The sequence below is a fragment of the Pseudoliparis swirei genome, chromosome 4, assembly GCF_029220125.1.
Source record: "Pseudoliparis swirei isolate HS2019 ecotype Mariana Trench chromosome 4, NWPU_hadal_v1, whole genome shotgun sequence".
NCBI lineage: Eukaryota > Metazoa > Chordata > Actinopteri > Perciformes > Liparidae > Pseudoliparis > Pseudoliparis swirei.
The window spans coordinates 7,713,389-7,736,042 of NC_079391.1; the positions used below are offsets into that span (position 1 = coordinate 7,713,389).

Below are 22,654 nucleotides of genomic sequence, written 5' to 3' on the forward strand. Positions count from 1 at the left end.
GGATTCAGAAGTTTTGATAGTAATGTGTACATGTACCTTGATGTTGACCCTAAGGAGCAGCAGCTGGATGCCATCATGTCGACAGCAGTGGAGACCAGCTCCTTGGGACTGATCACTGGCTGCATTAAGCAGTGGACTGCAGAAGGTGAGGAGTCCTACTTATGTAATGGTCCAATAGTTTCTTCATTCGCTCATCAAAACATATTTACTCAGTGTTTCTCTCGTTGGCTTCTTCTCACACATCGACGCTCCATAGTTATACCTCCTCATGCTTATCATTCTGTCCCTCCTGAACAGAACAACCGGGCTCTGCACTGAACCTGCGCTACATTCTGGACTGGGCCTGGAACAAAGTGGTTGGGACCAAGCAGGAACTGGATGGCATCTGTATGTTTAAATATCATTTGATAATTGTAATCAAATGGGATTCTGAGTTATATAAACTGTTGTTTCGACAAGAAAAGAATGTTGAATTTTGGTAATAAACTGCATTTTGATTTGCAAGATTATCTTATTACGTCTTTATAATTTTAAGTGTTTTCTCAAAACTGGACATCTGACAAACCTTATATTTGACAGTTTGTTACCACTCAGGCGGTCCAGTGACACATTTTGATATGTTTTCATTGGCTGTTCGTCGTTGATGACGACTTATTATTATTTAACCTTACCAAAGGGCAAATGCTTTCTGTGTCTATTTGTCCATATTGTAAATTATTTAAATGATATAAATCCCTCCTCTTTCCTCCTTTATTACAATGCTGTCTGCATATTTTGTGAACCTGTTGTATCTGTTCCCCTGTCTGTGTGTGTGTGTGTGTGTTTGTTCTCTAGGCGCTCCGCTGTTTGACAGCTCGTCCAACTTCACGGACCCTCAGACCCTGCAGCTGCTGCAGCACAGCCAGAGGATGCTCAGTAACCTCAGCACCATCTTCCACTGTCTGCTCAGTGAAGCCCAGGAACTCACACAAAAAGGTGCAAAATTCACACAGACGCAAACCGAGTGTTGTGTTTCCTTGTGACAGCTGAGAAAACGGGTTCAGCAAAGCTCTCAACACTGTTTTTTAACTGTAATTCAACCATCTGGCAAGTGTTTTAGTTTGTGTCTACTGATCAAGCAAACTAAGTGGTTGTTTTAGTTATTTGTGTTTATTGATAGGTTATGCTTAATTTTTTTTTTGTGGTCTAGGCCTGCTGGGTCTGATGAACAAGAACTTGGTGTCCAGTCTGATTTCCAAGTACGCTCAGGTGGTGCTCTGGTTCTGCCGTACCGGTCTACTGCCTGAAGGATCAGGTGAGGTGTTGCTGCCATCAACATGATTTGGGAAAAACCGTACGAGCAATTTCACACAAAACAATTTCTTTGAGTCAGTGAGTAAACGAGTTGAAAGTCTTTAGGTCACTGACTCCAGACCTCAAACTATTTTTAAACTAGCATTGTGCAACACGGTGTGGAAAGAAATTGTTCGCGTAGCTCTTACCCTGTGTCATTCTGTGCATCTGACAATAAAAGACTTGTAACTTAGCTGCAAGAGGTGTAGCTGGTTGCTAAAGTTTTGATTGTCGCTGTATTCATTTAAATTAATTTTCTTCTGTTTATGTCCTGTAACTGTTCTCCACACCAGAGGACAACGCGCTCCAGATCTCCAGGCCTATCTACACTCACTCAATCATCAGCAACTATTACACTATACGCCGAGAGGAGCTTACCGGGCTGGCTAAGTGAGTACTCTTCACTCGAAGAACGATATTACATATTCAAATTCTATGACTGCAGCTAACCAGTCGTAACATTAATAATATCGGTTATTTTTTTATGTTGATAATAGTCTAAAGTTGATCTAATACCGACGCACTCCGTGGTCTTCTCAGGGGCAAGTGGTGTGCCGACTGCCTGATGATTGATGGCTTGGTTGGCCAGTGTGGTGAAAGCTTGACCGACTTGTGGAAGAGGGACGAGGGTGGGACGGGGCAATACCCACCACCCACATTGCATGTAAGCATGATCTTATTTATTGTTAATATCCTTTATTATGTACACTCTTAATTTATATTAAAAGTGTTATACATTTGTTGCTTTCTCCATGTGTAAATTGATTATATACCCGTTTATCCACAGGCTCTGTTGGACATTTATCTACTGGACAATATTGAAGAGGCTGTTAAAAATGCAATTGTATCCTTTGATAATAAATGCCATCAATTCATGTTTAATGTCAGTATAGCCACGTCGCATATGTGTTATGAATTCAGAGGTTGCTTCTTGAGCTGTTTATTTGCTTATTACCTTCGCATTGAAAATGCGGAAGGTAATGTTTTGATCGCCGTGTATTTATTTATTTATTTGTATGCGTGTTACCGTGATAACTAAAAAGTATTAAACCGAATCGCATGAAATTTGGTGGGATGATTGGTTATTATCCGGGGACCATTTGATTAGATTTTGGGATCGATCGGGTCAAAAGTCAAGGTCATGAAAAGGTCAAAATCTTATTTTTACCATAGCGAGTCAATTTTTATCCAATTGGCATGCAACTAATGCCAAAATGTTCATAATTCAATGCCCAATCTTGTGATATGCGATGCGAAGGTTTGCGCTCTACCGAGTGCCCATTCTAGTTTAAAAGATTGTTTCTGGCTGTAGATGTACAGCTCTGGGAAGATAAAAGAACATCTTTATCACTGTTCAAGCATTCTGTTAGTTTCATTATGTAAAACAGTCACATTTAACATCATAGATTTGTATTAGATTATTTATTTAAAAAGAAACTTTTTAATGTTGGATTATTTATTTTACAATCGAGCAACCTCTCTCATAGAGGTACATCTTTAAATCTCCTAATGATGCACTATATGGAGCCTCCTGCATGTATGAGCCTTGACTTGTTGTTCCAGGTGATTTACCTGTTGCTCGACGTGATGTACTCCTTCCCCAATAAGGAGGGAGCATCAGTGGAGTCTTTCCCCCCAGCTTTTGCAATCCCTATTGGACTTGTGAAACTAGTACAGGGCCTCTGGCTGCTGGACCACCATGACCACCAGGTACACACCGTTTGAATATTTGACTTTTGAGATGTAACTTTGAATACAGAGAGTGGTTGTGGCAGGCTAAAGATTTATTGTAATTAAACATCTCATTAATAACATTGTGACAAACATAAATAACACCATTTATATGACAACCGCTTCTGATGCATTTGATGCCATATTTTTCTTATTTGTCCTGATCAGAGTTCATTCGAGTTGCTCCTGCATCCAGCCGCCTCTCAGTGTCAGTTTGAGTGGCAACATGAGCGCGTCCTACAAGCACTGATGTGCCAGGGCCAACATTCGGTGGCACTGCGATACTTCCACGTTACAAAGCCCCCGATTTCCTCCACCTCCCAGGCCAAACTCTGTCTGTCTGTACTGCTACACAACAGGTAGGAGCAAAGGGAAAGGACACTGTGCCAGAAGTGATGATGTGAAAATGGCTTTTTGTTTCAGGAAACGAGCCTGATGGCAATCCAATGATTTGTGTACTCTTATCCTACCTTTATTAACACGGTGTTTCTTTCCAGGTGTCTCGTAGAGGCGTGGTCCTTCCTGCGCCAGCACTCAAATCGCCTCAACATGGGAGAGCTGCTGAACTTCCTGTACGAGAGCTGCCAGGAGCTGTGCCTCATCAAGGAGCTGCTCAAACTGCCCCTGGGCCTCACTGAGCAGGTGAGAGAGAGAGATGACTCAATTTAGCAGCTAATTATTTATTATTTTTACTCTTTTTTTAGATTCACCTTTCCTTGTTTTTGGAAATAAAGTCGATGCTTAAAGCTCTTGGTTTTTTGTTTCAGGAGAGTTTGGAGAAGTTTCTCCAGTGTACCGGCGGCCTCCAGAACAGAGAACTACTGATTGTTCATTACCTTCAGCAGTCTAACTTCATTCCTGCCCTGCAGCTCAACCACAGCCTCAAAATGAACCTGGTGGTATGTTTTCCACACACATTATCACATCATTATCTTAATATACAGTATGTGATTATTTTTTAAATAGCATCTAGTTTTCAGAATCAATTGTGTTCATAAATTGTTCCAATTTAGACGTACATCTCAATATCCAAATATGAAATGTCACTGTATACAAATATATATATAGAAAGAAGATACTTGAATCCCATTAGATTAATAACCACGTCCTGCATCTTTGTTCCTAGAATGAGCGAGACCCAAAGCTTAAAGAACGGGCCAACACCAGGAACCTGATCATGGACCAGTACGGCAAGGTGTTGCCCAGAGTTCAGAGGAAACTAGCGATGGAGAGAGCAAAGCCCTACCAGCATCCTTGTGCCGTCCACAGGGAAGGTAAGCAGAGACTCTAACACTTGAATTTACGTGTATCGCAATTATGGCTGAAAACGACTCTTGAGGAACTCGATAAGCTTAAATCATGGCGTTTTTGTTTTGAGCGTGCAGGTTGATGTGGGATTGCTCGCGACGGCCCTTGTGTTGCTCTCAAAAAATCAATGTGAGCACTTTTGGTAGTGCGGAGATCGAACAAAGCTTCGGTGCAAAGAATCTTCATCAATGATATTTTAGTAATCAAGTTACAGGTTACTTACTGGAGCTGTCACAAGCAACCCCAAAACAACTCCTGGTTTAAAACATTTTAATTATGTCGTGCTGTGTGTGAGACTAATGGTGACATGTTCCTTGTAACCATGGCGTTCCTGTTATTCTAGTTTTAGTGTAATGTTAACAACGGCGTACATTTTCTAAAACATATTTGCACCCGGCTCCAGTTTCTCGGCCACAGCCGCTGTCGAGCATCACCAAGCGCTCCAGCAGTGAGAAGGTGATGTCGAGGGCCGGCTTCATCAACAACGTCCTGACCAAGATTGAGGAGGTGTGGTTGGGCAAAGGAGCGACGCCAACGTCCTCCCCAGCCAAGAGGTGAGCATGAAACACCAGAATTGCATCTCACAGGTAATTGTTTATTATTTTTCGTATCATCTTCTAATATTTTAATGTTGTTTCCTGCCAGCCACGGGGCAGCTGGTTTTCAGAGCCCCAGGCCCTCCATGGCCTTCTCTGACCCCTTTCTGGGAACTCCCATTACCATGACCTCCAAACGAAAGTCAAGGTATACTGTAAAGCTCAGCATACACTTATACACTTAATATTTGTGTTCCTTCGACACAAGATAGTTGTAATCAGTGTTTTTGAACATGCACTACTTTTAATCGGGCTAAAGAATACCAGTTTTTTTTATAATTTACATCATAAAAAAACAATCAAATAAGTACATTCTTCTAAAATACATACTTTTAGTTGTAGAGCATCCGAGCAAGGAACTTCTTAACCCTTTGAACTCTGTCATAAAAATCTGCCAGTGCCTACATATGTTGTGTAGGTTATTACAATTTTGAATACAATGTGTATTAAGTTAGAATGTTATGGAACTTATTAAACCATAATAATTACCTTCGCATTGAAAATGCGGAAGGTTATGTTTTGATCGCTGTGTATTTATTTATTTATTTATTTGTATGCGTATTATTCGCATAACAAAATTTTTTAGACCGAATCGCATGACATTTGGTGGGATGATTGGTTATTATCCGGGGACCATTTGATTAGATTTTGGGATCAATCGGGTCAAAGGTCAAGGTCATGAAAAGGTCAACATCTTCTTGAATCGCATGAAATTTGGTGGGATGATTGGTTATTATCCGGGGACCATTTGATTAGATTTTGGGATCAATCGGGTCAAAGGTCAAGTTCATGGATAGATCAGAATTTTCTTTTTACCATAGCACGGTCAATTTTTATCCAATTGGCATGCAACTAATGCCAACATGTTCATAATTCAATGCCCAATCTTGTGATATGCGAAGGTATGCGCTCTACCGAGTGCCCGTTCTAGTTGATATATGTATTGACATTGTCTTAAATACAAGAAATACAAAAAAGTTCACAACATTTTACTAAATAAACATGCAAATCATTGATTCAAATGTTTTCAAAATGTAGAAATATCAACAAAATATTCACCCCTATGTATTACAGCACATCTTTTAGTTGTTGAGAGATGCTCGTCTGTCATTGGTTTGAACCGTGTCGGGCAAACGATGATCTCCTTAACGAAAGGAAACCTTTTATATCGAGGCTATTTCTTCAAATTGGGCACAGACATCAACTTTCACTCAAGGTGGAGATAATTAGAATTTGCTATTCAACGGTTTAACTTACCTCACAAATCTTATTTATGGCCCTGTATCAAGAATGTATTGACTAACTATAACAATTTCTAACAAATGTCTAACAGGAATTATGAAGGGATCAATTTTGAACAGACATGATGTAAACTACAACATGACTGGTTGGCAAAGGCATATTAATTCTAGTTAGAATTCAAATAGCACTTGATTGATTGTTTATTGTACACACAAAAAACTCCAACTATAGTTTATGTTTCTTCTAAAGATGCTAGATGCATACACAACAGAATCTTAAAGTAATGGATGCTTTGCGTTCCTTCCTTTTTTCTTCCATGTGAACCAGACTGATGGACTTGGTGGTTCACCCCTCCTATCAGACCCCTCGGCCTCTTCTGAGCCCCCCCAGACCTCCTAGCTCCTGGGTTTCTCCAAAGAGCATTAGCAAGGCCCCTGAACTCAGTCTGCTGCAAACGCCGCAGGTTGTCAAGGTGTGTGGGATTTGGACACAAAATCCTTTTATACTGATAATACTTGACTTTATGTTTGTGGACCATGTTTGATGTCGTCTTACTCGCACGTTTCATGTTGTTGTTCTCTCAGCGAGCTCGGGCCCTGGCTGCTTCTGGCCCCGTGTTCTCGGCCTTCACTCCCCAGTCCATCCTGCGCAGCAGCCTGAGGCCCACGCCCGTCGCCACCCCGTCCGCTTCTCCGGGACGCTCCGTCACCCCCCCACTCCGTGGCAAAGAGAGCCGGATCACCTTCACCGAAGAGGCAGAATCTCCTGAACCGGAGAAAGGCATCCGATGGACCAATGGGGTAAGACACAAAAATAGACAGGCATGATGTGTGGAGAAACCTTAAACAAACAAACACAATGTGCTTACTGGTCTGTATCATCACACTTCACAACTAGAACGGGCACTCGGTAGAGCGCATACCTTCGCATATCACAAGATTGGGCATTGAATTATGAACATGTTGGCATTAGTTGCATGCCAATTGGATAAAAATTGACCGCTATGGTAAAAAAAAGATTTTGACCTTTCCATGACCTTGACCTTTGACCCGATTGATCCCAAAATCTAATCAAATGGTCCCCGGATAATAACCAATCATCCCACCAAATTCCATGTGATTCAAGAAGATTTGACCTGTTTATGACCTTTAACCTTGACCTTTGACCCGATTGATCCCAAAATCTAATCAACTGGTCCCCGGATAATAAACAATCATCCCACCAAATTTCTTGCGATTCGGTTCAATACTTTTTGAGTTCTGCGAAATATTTTGACCTGTTCATGACCTTTGACCTTTGACCTGATCGATCCCAAAATCTAATCAACCGGTCCCCGGATAATAAACAATCATCCCACCAAATTTCATACGATTCGGTTCAATACTTTTTGAGTTTTGCGAATAACACGCATACAAATAAATAAATACACGGCGATCAAAACATAACCTTCCGGCATTTTCAATGCGAAGGTAACAATGATCCTCCTCTTAGTTTAGCTGGTAGGTCAGATTTATTTTTTATAATGTGTTTTTCTTTTTTCCTCTGTAGATGGCAGCAGGCAGTGAGATTAGCCACCTGACCAGGGGCCCCATGCTATCCAAGCTCCCACATAAGACCTGGTCCTCACAGCCTGCTGAGGAGGATGAGAATAGAGACGGGGAAGGCGAACAGCCTTGTGTGAAGTTCTTGTCCCCAGAAGGTGGCATTCCCTCCCCACAGCTGAGATGCTTTGAGAGCGAGTCATCCTTCATCCGCGAAGCCTCTGCAGAAACGCGACCGTCGGATGCAACTCGAGCACAACTTAGCTTGAGCTTTGACACCAGCCAGATATCCGTTCGTTCAACAGACACCACTCTAGAATTTTACGATGCACCTCTTGCTGATATCTCAGAGGACCAGGAAGTAAAAGAGGGGCTTACAACTACAGAGACGGAAGAAGAGGGAGTGCCAGTGAACATCGAAGGCCTAACTGAAAATCAAGAAGTCAAAGAAGAGACCTCGCCAACCACTGGACTAACCCTCCTCCTGGCATCCGAGGATGTAGAGAGGGCAGAAGAAGAGGTCGAGGAAGATGAAGAAAGTGAGGATGGGATGGAGGTCGGTCTTGAAGAGGAGACTAAAGACAAAGAAAAAGAGCAGGATGAACAGGATGTTGAGTCAATTAGTGAAGATAAAGAGGCTGCAACTCTTCATGAGGTGGACATTTCTATTCACAATCAAGGTAATTAATTAGTTTTTTTGTTCCAACATTTTGATATCAATGAGATGCTTCACACCAGTACTGCCCGGCAACTAAATATAAAGACGTGCTAGGATCTCATAGCAAACATTTTTTGAAATAAAAGGTGTTGGAAATATTCTTGTTTTGCAAAACATTGTTTGATACTTTTTCTATGCCACTAGTTTGTAACCAGGTAACTGAGAGCACGGACTCTGGCCCTGAAGTCAAATGCCCGGATGTAGGAGTGGGACAGGACGTCCAGACAGAAGCCACTGAACCCACAGAAGAGTATCTGAAGCAATCAACAGGTCCATCTTTAAATTATGCAATTATACTGTAACAAGATATCACCACCTCGTTAAAAGTCATTCATATTGAAAATAAATACAAGAAACGGTGTAACGCATGGCTTTGCTGAAACACTTTATAACATAGTAAGCAACACATTTTTCTGATTCTGCCTCGTCCGACAGATCTGACCGACTTTGTGAAGAGACATCTGTTTGGCAGCGACCTTCCGCTCGCCCGCTCAGGAATCCACAACGCATCACAGACCCAGACATCCTTCAACAGGTCTGTGTCCTCTTCTCTTATATTTAAAGAAACCGCTTCACTATAACACCGAATATTTGGTCATTAAACGCATACAACAACTTTTTGTTCTCTATTGGCGAAAGTATTTCAGTTTTTCTTAGGGTCTGAAAACTATTCACGTATAATTATTTTTTTGGTCTGCTACTCAGAAATTGTATCCGCCATTTATAAAATCTAAATGCAAGTAGAACATTTTGATAATTGAGACGTCAATTAATGTAAATATTGTTGTCATTTAGTGTTTGATACATAGATGAATGTACATGAAAAAACCCACCATCAATAGATTTTAATTCCTACAGAGAATATTTAGTCTGGTACAACAAACACAAACATACCTTTCAAATGTTTTGAAGCAGCACACAGGAAGTGTACTCTTATGTTCATTGGACAACTTCACTTATAACGTCTGCTCTAAGCGCATCCAAAGTCACTCTTTCTCTTACTTACACACACATGAGCTTCACACTGAGCTATTCCTTCATAAGAGATGAATGTGAGCTCGTGGAGTTGATACATTGAGTGACTGTTATTATGTCTGTGACTCTTTTTTAACACTTTATTTTTTGTCTTTCCACCACAGAGAGAACACAAAAATACAGAAATGAAAAACAAATAATAAAAACAGATAAATAAAAAGGGGTCTGGTTTGCTCTGTCCTCTCAAAGCGTCATAAACCCTGAGAAACATTCAAGTGTTCTTATCTTGTGTTATCGTTGACGTGTAAACATCGTCCATTTCTCACACTTCTCACGACATCGCTCCTCTTGAGCTCTTATTCTGTGAGTTAACACTTGGGGCGGCTGTAGCTCAGTGGGGTAAGGTGGTCGTCCTGCAACCCCAAGGTCGTCGGTTCGATCCCCGCTCTCCCCATTAGTTGCAAGTCTAAATGACCATGAGCAAGTCACTGAACCCCCAGTTGCTCCCCGGGCGCATCACTGCAGCCCACCGCTCCTAAATAACTTAGGATGGGTTAAATGCAGAGAATACATTTCATTGCCTGTGTACCTGTACTGTGCAATGACAATAGATTGAATCCAATATCGTACATTTTCAACCTTTGAGGCAAATTTGTAATTTGTACCATCGGGCTATACAAAATAAACTGACTTTAATTAATATATACACTACCGTTCAAAAGTTTGGGGTCATCCAGACAATTTCGTGTCTTCCATGAAAACTCACTTTTATTTATCAAATGAATTGAAAATTGAATAGAAAATATAGTCAAGACATTGACAAGGTTAGAAATAATGATTAATATTTGAAGTATTAATTTTGTACTTCAAGCTCAAAGGAAGGCCAGTTGTATAGCTTATATCACCAGCATAACTGTTTTCAGCTGTGCTAACATAATTGCACGGGTTTTCTAATCAGACATTAGTCTTCTAAGGCGATTAGCAAACACAATGTACCATTAGAACACTGGAGTGATCGTTGATGGAAATGGGCCTCTATACACCTATGGAGATATTTCATTAGAAACCAGACGTTTCCACCTAGAATAGTCATTTACCACATTAACAATGTATAGAGTGTATTTTTGATTAATGTTATCTTTATTGAATAAACAGTGCTTTTCTTTGAAAAATAAAGACATTTCTAAGTGACCCCAAACTTTTGAACGGTAGTGTATATTTATACATGACATCACCCGTAGGCTCACGCAGCTCGGCGAGTTCCACCGACTACGTCTGAATAACTGCTGCTTCCAGCGCCACTAGAGCAGCAGTTAGATTCACCAACAGCGGAGCATCTCAAAGCTGATTGGCTTTCGAGTTACACATATTCGCCAAAGTTGAAATCCCCCAAAAATAAATTGGGTGGGGAAAAAGTGAAGAAACATTCAGGAGAGCAACAGAGGAGGATCCCTCTCTAGGGTGGACAGAAGCAATTGACGTCATGTGTACAGAATGAATCATTACAGAGTTACAACACATTCAATGAGTATGACAGAGTGTATGAATAGTTGGTAGTAGTCATGGACCACGATCCAGACGTCAATGATCCATCAGGCAGATGGAGGTAGAGAGGAGGAGTGGGTGGGGCACATCAGCAAGGCCATGGTATCAGACCCAGCCAGGTCCAATGGACCCTATGAGATGTGAAGTCACAAGGACTACGGAGAGGAAGCAGAGTTAATAATGTGTGATGGAGAGATGTAAATTCATCCACAAGGAGAGAGAGAAGAGGAGATAGGTGCTCAGTGTATCCTAAAACATCCCCCAGCAGCCAATAGCAGCATATCTAGGGTCTGGACCAGGTGAACCTGATTCAGCCCTAACTATAAGACTATCAAAGAGGAAAGTCTTCAGTCTACTCTGAGATGAGGTGACTGTGTCTGCCTCCTGGACTGAAGGTGGAAGCTGGTTCCATAAAAGAGGAGCTTGATAACCGAATGCTCTGGCTTCCATCCTACATTTTAAGACTGGGAACCACAAGTAGCCTCACATTTAGTGAGCGCAGCTCTCTAGTGGGGCAATATGGTACTACAAGCTCCTTAAGATATGATGGAGCGTCACCAATCAAGGCTTTGTGGACGAGGAGAAGAATTTGAAATGTGATTTTTGATTTTATAGGAAGCCAATGCAGAGCAGCTAATAATTCACATGGCGTAACATATTATTTAGGTCATAGTCCAGATTGAAACAAACATTCTAGTTTATTTTGTCAACAAGTGTGTGTGTGTGTATATATCACTATAGACATGGACGTTTAGTTTGAAAAAAATGTTTCTCCTTTCTTTCAGTGAGTCACTCGGTGAGGTTGAAGAGGAGGCGGAGGCCAGTGTTGAAGCTCCGCCAGTGATCACCAGCCAAATATCTACTGCCTCTGTGACATCCTCCGAGCACTCTAGCACAGATTCCCACTGTGAGGAATATTGGACACACGTGCACATTAACGCCGGTATTCTGACTGTTACAGTACATTTTACCCATTTGTTTCTCTCACACTTTTCTGCTCTCTTTTCATCTCCTAGCTGTTGCGAGTGTAAACGATAGTGGAGAGCTTTCTAGTTCTGTGTCTGAGGAGGATGAGGAAGATGAGGAGGAGGAAGATGAGTCTGTTGAAGAGGAGGTGGAGGAGGAGGAGGAGGAGGACTCTGGTAGTGAGGTGGAGATCATTGAGGAGGTCCAGGGTAACGGGAGGCTTCCACCCCTCCAACCCACTTCAGTCATTGAGCAGCAGGGAGACGCACACTTCCTGCCAAGTCTGTCGGAGCAGGACGCTGCAGAGTTCTCTCTGATTCCACCCGGTGCAGAGATGAAGGTAACCAGTGTAGAACTTAATCGATTCGTCAAAGTTGTGATCGACATTGTGATAATTCTCTGACTGATTAATCATTTAATCTATAAAACTTCAATCGGTCACAAAAGACATCAAGACATTTATTCTCCTGTGTGTTTGCTCTCTTCCAGATTGTAGAGGAGGACATGGAGGGTGAGGTGGTGATCTTGAGACTCGGGGAAGATGAAGAAGGGATGGAGGCAGATGAGGAGGAAGAGCAAGGATCATCATACTCTACTACTCTATTAGTACCCCTGACGCTTGTGGAGGGGCAGGGTGGGCTGGGCGATGGTTCTCAGCTGGGTCTCCCTGAACTACAGCAAACCATTGTGCCAGATGGTCCAAGGTCTGAGACTCACAGCGGCCTTTCTCTGATCCTCGATATGGACGATGACAGGAATGAAGAGGCAGACACACTTCCTATGGAGAATGATCTGCAGTCCTCCGACCCTCGCCCCCTGTCTCCAGCAGTGGAGGCTATTGAAGAATTTGTGGCCAAACCTGAGGTTATTCTTTTGAGCACAGATGATCAGGATTCTCCTCTTTCTGGAGAAGTGTCCGAAGAGGAACAGAGGAAAGAGATGGACACCGTGGATGGAATTGAGCTGGATGGAACAACAGAGTCAGAACTTGCTAAACTTGCTGACTTCCAAACTGAAAACACTGAGACAAACCATGAGGCAGAAGATGCTGAAGAACAGAGTGATGCAAAGTATGTAACATTGGTTGAAGTCCATGAACCTGAAGGTCTCTCAGTCTCTGGGTCAACTCCAGTGGGAGAAGTCCCAGCAGTAATGTTGGCAGAAGATCAAGAACCTGAAGGTCTCTCAGTCTCTGGGTCAACTCCAGTGGGAGAAGTCCCAGCAGTAATGTTGGCAAAAGATCAAGAACCTGAAGGTCTATCAACTTCTGGAGAAAGTCCAGTGGGGGAAGTCCCAGAAGAAATGTTGCCGGAAGACCAGGAACCTGAAGGTCTTTCAACGTTTGGACCAGGTTCAGTGGAAGAAGTCCCAGCAGAAATGTTAGCTGACGATCAGGAACCTGAAGGTCTATCAACTTCTGGAGCAAGTCCAGTGGGTGAAGTCCCGGAAGAAATGTTGTCGGAAGATCAGGAACCTGAAGGTCTATCAACATCTGGACCAGGTTCAGTGGAAGAAGTCCCAGCAGTAATGTTGGCTGACGATCAGGAACCTGAAGGTCTATCAATGTCTGAACCAAGTCCAGAGGGAGAAGTCCCAGCAGTAATGTTGGCTGATGATCAGGAACCTGAAGGTCTATCAACTTCTAGATCAAGTCCAGTGGGTGAAATCCCAGCAGTAATGTTAGCTGACGATGAGGAGCCTGAAGGTCTATCAACTTCTGGATCAAGTCCAGTGGGTGAAGTCCCAGCAGTAATGTTGGCTGACGATCAGGAACCTGAAGGTCTATCAACTTCTGGATCAAGTCCAGTGGGTGAAATCCCAGCAGTAATGTTGGCTGACGATGAGGAACCTGAAGGTCTATCAACTTCTGGATCAAGTCCAGTGGGTGAAATCCCAGCAGTAATGTTGGCTGACGATGAGGAACCTGAAGGTCTATCAACTTCTGGATCAAGTCCAGTGGGTGAAGTCCCAGCAGTAATGTTGGCTGACGATCAGGAACCTGAAGGTCTATCAACTTCTGGATCAAGTCCAGTGGGTGAAGTCCCAGCAGTAATGTTGGCTGACAATCAGGAACCTGAAGGTCTATCAACTTCTGGATCAAGTCCAGTGGGTGAAGTCCCAGCAGTAATGTTGGCTGACTATCAGGAACCTGAAGGTCTATCAATGTCTGAACCAAGTCCAGAGGGAGAAGTCCCAGCAGTAATGTTGGCTGACGATGAGGAACCTGAAGGTCTTACGGTCTCTGGACCAAGTCCAGTGGGAGAAGTCCCAACAGAAATGTTAGCTGACGATCAGAAACCTGAAGGTCTTTCAACATCTGGACCAGGTTCAGTGGAAGAAGTCCCAGCAGAAATGTTAGCTGATGATCAGGAACCTGAAGGTCCATCAACTTCTGGAGAAAGTCCAGTGGGTGAAGTCGTCCCAGAAGAAATGTTGTCGGAAGATCAGGGACCTGAAGTAGGTCTTTCAACGTCTGGACCAAGTTCAGTGGAAGAAGTCCCAGCACAAATGTTGGCAGACGATCAGGAACCTGAAGGTCTATCAGCTTCTGGACCAAGTCCAGTGGGAGAACTCCCAGCTGAAATGTTAGCTGACGATGAGGAACCTGAAGGTCTTTCGGTCTCTGAACCAAGTCCAGTGGAAGAACTCCCTGCAGAAATGTTGGCTGACGATCAGGAACCTGAAGGTCTATTAACGTCTGGACCAGGTTCAGTGGGAGAACTCCCTGCAGTTGTGAATGACAAAGAAGCTTCGCCAGAGAAACCTACTACTGCTGAGGAGAAGATGGGAAAGGAAGACGACCCAACACCTGTGGACCAGGAAGCTAATGGGGATGTTAATATGGACACGGAGGCCACAGAGACTGCTACTGTTGTGGAAGAGAAGCAGCAGGTCCACAAATCCTTAGCAGAGCCGGGAGAGGATAACGGGGAAGAAATCAAGCTGGAGAATGAAACGACAACAAGAAGAAGAAGAATAACCAGGGGAAGTCGGAGTAAAGATAATGGTGAAGAGGAGCTTGTGAAGCAGATTAGCCAGACGGAGGAACAGCCCGTGCTCGAGACGCCTACTTCTCAGAGGAAAATGAAAGCACCTTCCACCTCAACACGGAGGACCACGAGAGGGAGGACAGTTCCCTTTATTCCTCCCCTCCTGGAAGAAGCAGAGGCGTTAGAGGAGGTGGACACAAGCAACGTCTTACTTGTCTCACCACGTCGTACATCTAGAAAACGTAAACAGAGCAAAGGGACTCGATTCCAAGCTAGCACACCTCGAAGAAGCCCTCGCAATGCTCAGCTCGAGCCTCCTAATTACACGGTGGACGAGTGGGACGCCGTGGATATTGACGCCACGTTTGCATCGACCTCCAAGGCCTCGTCTCCAGCCAGACGGCTCGCATCCCAGAGGGCCACTCCAACAAGGACCGGCAAAAGGACCCAGAGCGAAGATGATGAGGAACAAGAGGCCGTCGCCAAAGACACAATAGTCTCTCGACGAGCAAGCGCCAGGACTCCCACACCGGCCAAACGCAGGACCACCCTGGAAAACACTCCCAGGAGGTCCAGCAGAAGAACATTGAGTAGCATTGAGGCGGCGCTAACACCATTCGAGACCTTGGAAGAGGTGAATGAAGAGGTGGAGGTCTTTGCTTCCCCCGTCAAACGCAACTCCAGAAAAGGTCAAACCGACTCATCCGAGACGCAGCCGTCACTGTTCGACGAGGGAGAAGGCAAAACACCCAGCAGCCCCGGCAGGACAACGCGACAGTCCAACCGGATTACCCTCAATGTTTTCCCACAAGTAAGTCATTTACCTCTTTTTGTTTATGCCACACCCTTTGATGGCACGCATACTGCCTTCCACTAAGGAGACTTTCTGGTGTTGTACATGCTGGCTCACTGGAACAGATTACTTTGATATGGCCATCGTTAATGTCATCACTTTCACCCGTACTACGACATATAGAAATGTGAAAACAAGGTCCATCGGCACAAAGAGGGCTGTGGCAGTGAGAGTCGCCTTTAAAGAAAGTGGAGCGGAGCTTCTCTACGAATTCACGTACAACTCATGAATCGCCTCAGAGCCTTGAGGGAGGCATCGTCGCACTCATTAGTTCCTTTTTATTTCAAAACTCATGAATCATTGATCATAGACTCTTGTGGTAGGAGTGCGAGAAGTTTTAATGAAACGCTAAGAACTGTCTCACATAAGAGAAGGTTGTGTAAATAAAGCTTCATCTTATTATCTTATTTTGACACGTATTCAGCAATTTTTGTTTGTTAATCTGTCGACTGACTTTTCTATCAAGAACATTTGAGACACAAATGGTTTCAACTTGTATAATTTGAAGTTTCACCTTTTTTTGTGTCTGTTTTGCATTGTTCCACGTTGATGAACCCAATCCATCCACCGCTGATCATAATGAAATCTTGCATTCCCAGGTGAAACTGGTTCCATTATTATTTCCTCAGAGTGCAAGGAAGATGAGAGGGACCGACAATATTAAAGAACCAGAACTGAACAGCAACAGCTCCCGTCGACCGACTCGAAGCAAACTCTGGGACCCCCCAGAGGAAGACCTTCCCCTGCTGGATTCACCGCTGGAGGTGGATTCTGAAACCCCCGTCGCAGACGCCCTCATCAAGAGGCTTAAGGATGAGGAGGAACGAGATGAAGGTATCTATGAGGCTGCATACAGAAACTGAGATGCTGAAAACAAATTGTACAATGCAGTTCTTTTTTTTTTTTTTTTAAGATGTTGGTCATGGAAGAAAGCAACATGAAATGTATAAACCTAAACGTGTAAACTCTTTGTTCTGCAAATGCAGCAGGAATAGTCGTCACAAAGACGGTGAGAACCAGCAAGAGGAGTACGAAGTTGTCGGGGGAGGAGGCGCACAGCCCGGTCCCTGAGAAGTCCAGTCCAGACGAGCGTGCTTTCATCTACTCCCCCTCACGAAGAAAAACAAGAGGTGAGCATGTAGTCCGTTTGACCTGTGTGTGTGTGTGTGTGTGTCCGTCCATCCATCACGGCGTTAACCCCGCGTTGTTTCAGCTACAAGAGCCGAGTCTCCTGAGCCGAGTGGAGAGTCTGACGCGCCCGTCACCCGCAGCAGGAGAAGAGGCTTCAAAGGCGCCGCCGACGCTCCTCACGTGAGTGCTTCTGCCAACGAGGGTCACACGTTGTCGCTGAAGGAGGATTTGTGTTCTCAGTTCCTCAAACATGTTAAGCAGAAGCTGTTCTTCTGACTTCGGGGGCTCTCGCCCGTCTCAAAGTTCGACATTCATTTTGATCTCAACTGCACATCAGTTGGAATGAGTGCATGGTTGCGCCACTGTGCCACACTTAGACACACATAAGAGTTCTTTTGAAAATATTTGTTTCTATTTCTTTTCAGGATGAATTTGCTCCAGAAAAAGATCTTGTAGAAGTGGAGAAAGCAGCAAGTGTTCCTAAGACCAGAAAAGCAGGCAAAAGAACAGCAAAGTAAGAAGAGCAACCCCAAAGGCCAAGGATACGATCAAGAAATGCTTATTTTGAGAGTTTTAGGGACACTGTGCCCTCTAATGTGCAACAATAAATCACTCCCTGCTTTTTCTCTCTCTTCACTTTCAGATCCAAAGCCGTTTTTGAGGCTCCTCCCATAACGGAGGCGGACCTGATCTCACCTCTGGCCAGCCCAGCTGATCCGCTCCCAATGGCGCTGAAGAGGATTTTAGACGGAGAGGCCGCGACCTCGGGCTTTAACCTTCGACGCAAACGCATCATGGAAACCGTTTTCACAAAACCTGTCACGCGGAGGAAGAAACTTTAAGGAGGTCAGCCGTGGTTTTGACCTCAAGACGGCCCCCATACGAGCGGAACAAACTCGGGTCAGACGCTGTCAAAATAAAAGTGTAAATGCCTAAACTCGCGAAGGTTCCATATCCTCAAACGCCTCAGAGCTGTGGCTCTCTTTTGTATATTTACTCCCCCGCAGAACAATAAACAAAAGCATCGTAGGTGGGAAAATCTATTTTTTAGAACAACCCGCCCCCCCCCCCCCCCTCCTCCGTGGATAGCTGTGTGAGCGAGGCGTATATATTTTTGTGAGTGCACACATCCAGCTCGTACGAACTGGATTTCACTTGATATCGTATGCGTTGCCGTTTCGTGTCGGGCGCGTTGCGATGCTCCTCGTAATCCACTTAATTCTCTGGACGTAGAACGGCACCAGGGAAAGCAATCGATTTTAAAAAGCTCCTCCAGCCAGACTGAACTGAACCTCCCTCTAATAAAGAGGTTTTATTCCCTTTCTTCTTTTTTGGTTTAGTTTTTAGATTTTGAGGCGTGCTTGTTTTTCTATTTCAGAAGAAAAGCAATCAACCGAGTGGAGACGAACATTTTTACTGGTAAATTTGTAAATAGTCTTTTGCTATGTTCCAAATAAAGTTGATTGATAAATCATTAAGAATTACATTCTTTCTGAACTTTTAAGTGTCTCGAATGTGTTTGATCATCTATGTAGACTGCCTGTGCCATCGTCGTAAGAGTTCAGTCGATCAGTGTGTGATTTCCCTGTGAGCGAGGCACAGACTTGGACACTAATCCGATTTTAGATTCTGTGTTATGGGAATGTTGAGTCGTGTGAAAGAAACGACATGCAGTTTGGAGTTGTTAAAATTGTATTGGGTTCATGTTTAATTAAATTAATGTCAACCACCATCTGACACATAGGCTATTTTCTGATGAATGTATGTAGAATGTCTTATTTTTGATGACTGCTGTTTGATAAATATGGTAACGCTTGAATACTTCTCGTGTGGAGTGGTCGTCTCTTTTTCAATTTACCGTCTTTTATTGTGTTTTGTTAGTTTGGGCTGATGAATAGACCACGAAGCCTTTTTCTTTCCGTCCACGGTGTGAAAGGAGCTACAAGCGTCTAACAAAGGCTGAGACCTTATCCTGCTCGGGCCTCAGGGAATAGACCATCAGACTCCATCAGTCAGGTTATGATTAATATTATAAATGTGTTTGATTTCAGAGTCGACACGTTGACATGCATGTAGCTGTGAGCGTGTCACCTCCCTGGATGAAACTGAGCCGTGTCTCTTCTATAATTTACCGAGGGAGAGAAGGTGAAAGTGAATCCTGATCTCTACACGCCATTAACGAAACCCAACAAATGACGCACATCCAGAACATCTTTTGTCCTGTATGAAATACCGATTGTCATTTTTTTCCACTTCTTTTTTTTTTTTACGAATCATGCTGCTAGGTAATATTCTATTTAGGCAACTGCACATCGTTTGTTTTCGTTCACACAAAGGTCGAAGGTCGCATCCACAAGTCAACAAAAATGAGTTTTCCATCATGTGTAAACGTTTGAGGCATTTCCTGACGAGCTTATATAGGAATCAACTTTACTCGTATGGAAAACCACCGGCGCACCGACCTGATTGTGGACGTGTAATTTGACGCTCCGGTGTCCCCATGAGGGCGCCGGTCACTCGGTGTGCCGGCTGCTGCCGCCGCAGACATGCACGGCAAGGACTGCGTCAAAGTGGCCGTCAGAGTCCGGCCGTTCAACAAGGTCAGTGTGCGTCCTCCAGTGTGACCGTGTTTACATTCTCACTTTGAAAAAAGCTTGTCGGTTTCTTATTTTACAAAATTCCTCTGTGTTTTTCCCTCATGTTTTATTACAATGTACTATATTCTTATCTCACATCCACTGGCGTATTACTATGCACAAGTTTAAAAGAGGCTCATAATGCTTTGACATGACAAAACCTGATGTCATAGTCGTATTAATGTTAATGGTTTACAGTAAATATTCACAAATGTGTGAGTAAACAAACATGTTTTTACATTTGTATACACAGCTTAAATTGTCTGTAAAACAACTGGAAATACAAATGTTTAAGTTAGGATGATCCCATAATGGAGGATGTTATGGAGCTAATGGTGATACATTTAAGATACCTTTCTATTCTTACACTAAATTGTACAACTTTGACCCTGTTATTTATCTCTTCACTTTCACTGTGCCTCCGAAGAAGAATGACACATCAGGTTAACACCGACCATATTGTTCTCTCCATGTCTCGCCCTCCTTTATTGTCCTGCTCCATTCAGAGAGAGAGGGACGCAGGCAGCCGGTGTGTCGTCTCCATGGTGACGAGCTCCATCACCATCCAGGACCCCCGTGAATCCCAGAGCTGTCGCTCCTTCTGTTTCGACTACGCTTACTGGTCCCACAGCAGCTTCGCACGAGACCACAGCGGCCTCTACGTGCCCGAGGAACCCGGGGGGCGATACGCCGACCAGGTCAGCGCCGAGGCGTCCTGGTAGAACCGAAATAGTTGATGCAGTCAGTAGAACCCGACGGAACATCGTGGAACAAGCAGAATGCGTTGTAGCTCTGTAATGCTTCCCTCTGGTCACATGACATCTCTTGCTTCTGTCCATCCTGGAGAGGGATCCTCCTCTGTTGCTCTCCTGAAGGTTTCTTCCCTTTTTTTCCCCCCGTGAAAGGGTTTTTTCTATTTCTCTGGAGTTTTTCCTGATCCGATCTGAGGTCAAAGGTCAGGGATGTCGCATGTGTTCAGATTGTAAAGCCCTTTGAGGCAAATTTGTAATTTGTGATGTTGCGCTAGACAAAATAAACTGAATTGAATGCAAGTAGAACATTTCCAAATGCTTATGGGTCAGTGGGTAGCAGGTCCGTCTTTCAATCAGGGGGTTAGAGGTTCAATCCCCGCCCTAGTCGATGTGCCCTTGAGCAAGACACTTAACCCTGAGTCGCTCCCTGTAGCTGCCTCTACGGTGTATCAATGATTGTAAGTCGCTTTGGATAAAACCGTCAGCTTAATGTAATGTAATGTAACAAATGTCAGAACCGACCTAGAATGAGTTTAAGCGCGACAATACTGGCTTACACCAATTAAATATCCTCAATCCCCAGAACAGTGTCTTCCAGGACCTGGGAGAGGGAATACTGGAGAATGCACTGCAGGTAACAATCATAGTTATATTCTCGTTTGTAGCGCCTCTGAGACAAATTTATGATTTGTGAAAATGGGCTCTACAAATAAACTGAATTGAATTGAATCACTGAATTTTTGCACCCACTCATATTTTGTTCTGTGCTAGTTGCCCAAATGTATACACTACCGTTCAAAAGTTTGGGATCACTTAGAAATGTCTTTATTTTTCAAAGAAAAACACTGTTTTTTCAATAAAGATAACATTAAATTAATCAGAAATACACTCTACATTGTTAATGTGGTAAATGGCTATTCTAGGTGGAAACGTCTGGTTTCTAATGAAATATCTCCATAGGTGTATAGAGGCCCATTTCCATCAACTATCACTCCAGTGTTCTGATGGTACATTGTGTTTGCTAATCACCTTAGAAGACTAATGGATGATTAGAAAACCCGTGCAATTATGTTAGCACAGCTGAAAACAGTTATGCTGGTGATATAAGCTATACAACTGGCCTTCCTTTGAGCTTGAAGTTTGTAGAACAAAATTAATACTTCAAATACTAATCATTATTTCTAACCTTGTCAATGTCTTGACTATATTTTATATTCATTTGATAAATAAAAGTGTGATTTTTCATGGAAGACACGAAATTGTCTGGATGATCCCAAACTTTTGAACGGTAGTGTACGTCAGGGACCTGCTGTCTCTCAGATGTCGATGTGTTTTTAATAGTAAAAGCTGTGACATGATGTCTGCAGGGTTACAACGCCACGCTGTTGGCTTACGGGCAGACGGGCTCAGGGAAGAGTTATTCCATGGTGGGCTACGGACCCAACAAAGGCCTGGTCCCGAAACTCTGTGACCGACTGTTTCAGGCCATCGGAGAGAACCAGGACACCAGGCAGTGTCAGGTGAAGAGAGGCTGTGTGTATGGGAGGGGTTTTGGTTGTGAAAATACTGAATGCTTTTGTTCTGGATGTCTCCACAGGTGTTTTTCAGTATGTTGGAGATCTATAACGAGCAGGTAACTTTAGGGAGAAGATGCTACGGCCATCTTTCTTTTGATTGTTTGGTTTTTGTGGGTTACATTTCCTTATCTGGATATTACATTCACTAATTTGTCACTGTCTTGGTAGATGATGCTCTCTCCTTTTTAAAAAAAATATCTGCATCATGCATTCTTTTGTCTCTCTCCTCTCGGTCCAGGTGGTTGACCTGCTGTCCCGGGGGTCTCGTACTCCAGGGGGACTCCGGGTCAGAGAGGAACAGCAAAGAGGCTTCTATGTGGAGGGTCTTCGAACAGTCCCGTGTGACAGCGCAGCACAGGTAGGGGGGTGGATGGAGAGTACACAGCTGGTACGGAAAGTATTCAGACCCCTTTAAAATGTTCACTATTTGTTTCATTGCAGCCATTTGCTAAAATCCAAAATGTTAATTTTATTTCTCATTAATGTCACCATGTCTCACCATCTTGACAGAACAAATATATTGTGGCTTATTTATATTTGTTTATTATTTTTCCACTACATTTATTTATATTCTTATTTGTATTTCCCACACACTCCCCTTCTATAATTTACTTCCCATTGGGCCCACACACGCACACACACACACGCCTCCCACAACACAGAGTTGGCTGCAGCTCTTTCTTTCCCCGCCTTCGGCAGTTCGGTGTTCTGCCCTTCCGTCTCCGTGTCTTTCCGTTCGTGGTGGTGTCTCAGTGTCTATA

General features: G+C 43.6%; 2 protein-coding genes across 3 annotated transcripts in view; both read left to right on the forward strand.

The window, feature by feature from the left end:
• The window catches only part of ahctf1 (AT hook containing transcription factor 1), a 28,660-nt gene extending 9,908 nt beyond the window's left edge, over nucleotides 1-18,752 (forward strand). The window contains exons 14-40 of one of the 2 annotated variants that reach the window (XM_056412627.1): nucleotides 55-145; nucleotides 298-387; nucleotides 835-975; nucleotides 1,190-1,294; nucleotides 1,626-1,722; nucleotides 1,873-1,996; nucleotides 2,120-2,176; nucleotides 2,896-3,042; nucleotides 3,232-3,422; nucleotides 3,561-3,705; nucleotides 3,831-3,962; nucleotides 4,190-4,337; nucleotides 4,775-4,925; nucleotides 5,017-5,115; nucleotides 6,537-6,681; nucleotides 6,794-7,009; nucleotides 7,758-8,430; nucleotides 8,613-8,738; nucleotides 8,904-9,003; nucleotides 11,774-11,895; nucleotides 12,005-12,294; nucleotides 12,444-15,755; nucleotides 16,427-16,631; nucleotides 16,784-16,927; nucleotides 17,011-17,108; nucleotides 17,354-17,442; nucleotides 17,572-18,752. In XM_056412627.1, the coding sequence (XP_056268602.1) occupies nucleotides 55-145; nucleotides 298-387; nucleotides 835-975; nucleotides 1,190-1,294; nucleotides 1,626-1,722; nucleotides 1,873-1,996; nucleotides 2,120-2,176; nucleotides 2,896-3,042; nucleotides 3,232-3,422; nucleotides 3,561-3,705; nucleotides 3,831-3,962; nucleotides 4,190-4,337; nucleotides 4,775-4,925; nucleotides 5,017-5,115; nucleotides 6,537-6,681; nucleotides 6,794-7,009; nucleotides 7,758-8,430; nucleotides 8,613-8,738; nucleotides 8,904-9,003; nucleotides 11,774-11,895; nucleotides 12,005-12,294; nucleotides 12,444-15,755; nucleotides 16,427-16,631; nucleotides 16,784-16,927; nucleotides 17,011-17,108; nucleotides 17,354-17,442; nucleotides 17,572-17,770 (7,437 nt within the window). In that variant the 3' untranslated portion in view covers nucleotides 17,771-18,752. Of the gene's footprint in view, nucleotides 1-54; nucleotides 146-297; nucleotides 388-834; nucleotides 976-1,189; nucleotides 1,295-1,625; nucleotides 1,723-1,872; nucleotides 1,997-2,119; nucleotides 2,177-2,895; nucleotides 3,043-3,231; nucleotides 3,423-3,560; nucleotides 3,706-3,830; nucleotides 3,963-4,189; nucleotides 4,338-4,774; nucleotides 4,926-5,016; nucleotides 5,116-6,536; nucleotides 6,682-6,793; nucleotides 7,010-7,757; nucleotides 8,431-8,612; nucleotides 8,739-8,903; nucleotides 9,004-11,773; nucleotides 11,896-12,004; nucleotides 12,295-12,443; nucleotides 15,756-16,396; nucleotides 16,632-16,783; nucleotides 16,928-17,010; nucleotides 17,109-17,353; nucleotides 17,443-17,571 lie in introns of both variants that reach the window. The other variant, XM_056412626.1, reaches the window with a different exon arrangement.
• A 451-nt stretch (nucleotides 18,753-19,203) lies between these two features.
• kif28 (kinesin family member 28) overlaps nucleotides 19,204-22,654 on the forward strand; it is a 10,514-nt gene continuing 7,063 nt past the window's right edge. The window contains exons 1-7 of the mRNA XM_056412695.1: nucleotides 19,204-19,213; nucleotides 19,434-19,528; nucleotides 20,071-20,262; nucleotides 20,900-20,950; nucleotides 21,684-21,836; nucleotides 21,914-21,949; nucleotides 22,132-22,251. Of these exons, the coding sequence (XP_056268670.1) occupies nucleotides 19,204-19,213; nucleotides 19,434-19,528; nucleotides 20,071-20,262; nucleotides 20,900-20,950; nucleotides 21,684-21,836; nucleotides 21,914-21,949; nucleotides 22,132-22,251 (657 nt within the window). The remainder of the gene's footprint in view (nucleotides 19,214-19,433; nucleotides 19,529-20,070; nucleotides 20,263-20,899; nucleotides 20,951-21,683; nucleotides 21,837-21,913; nucleotides 21,950-22,131; nucleotides 22,252-22,654) is intronic.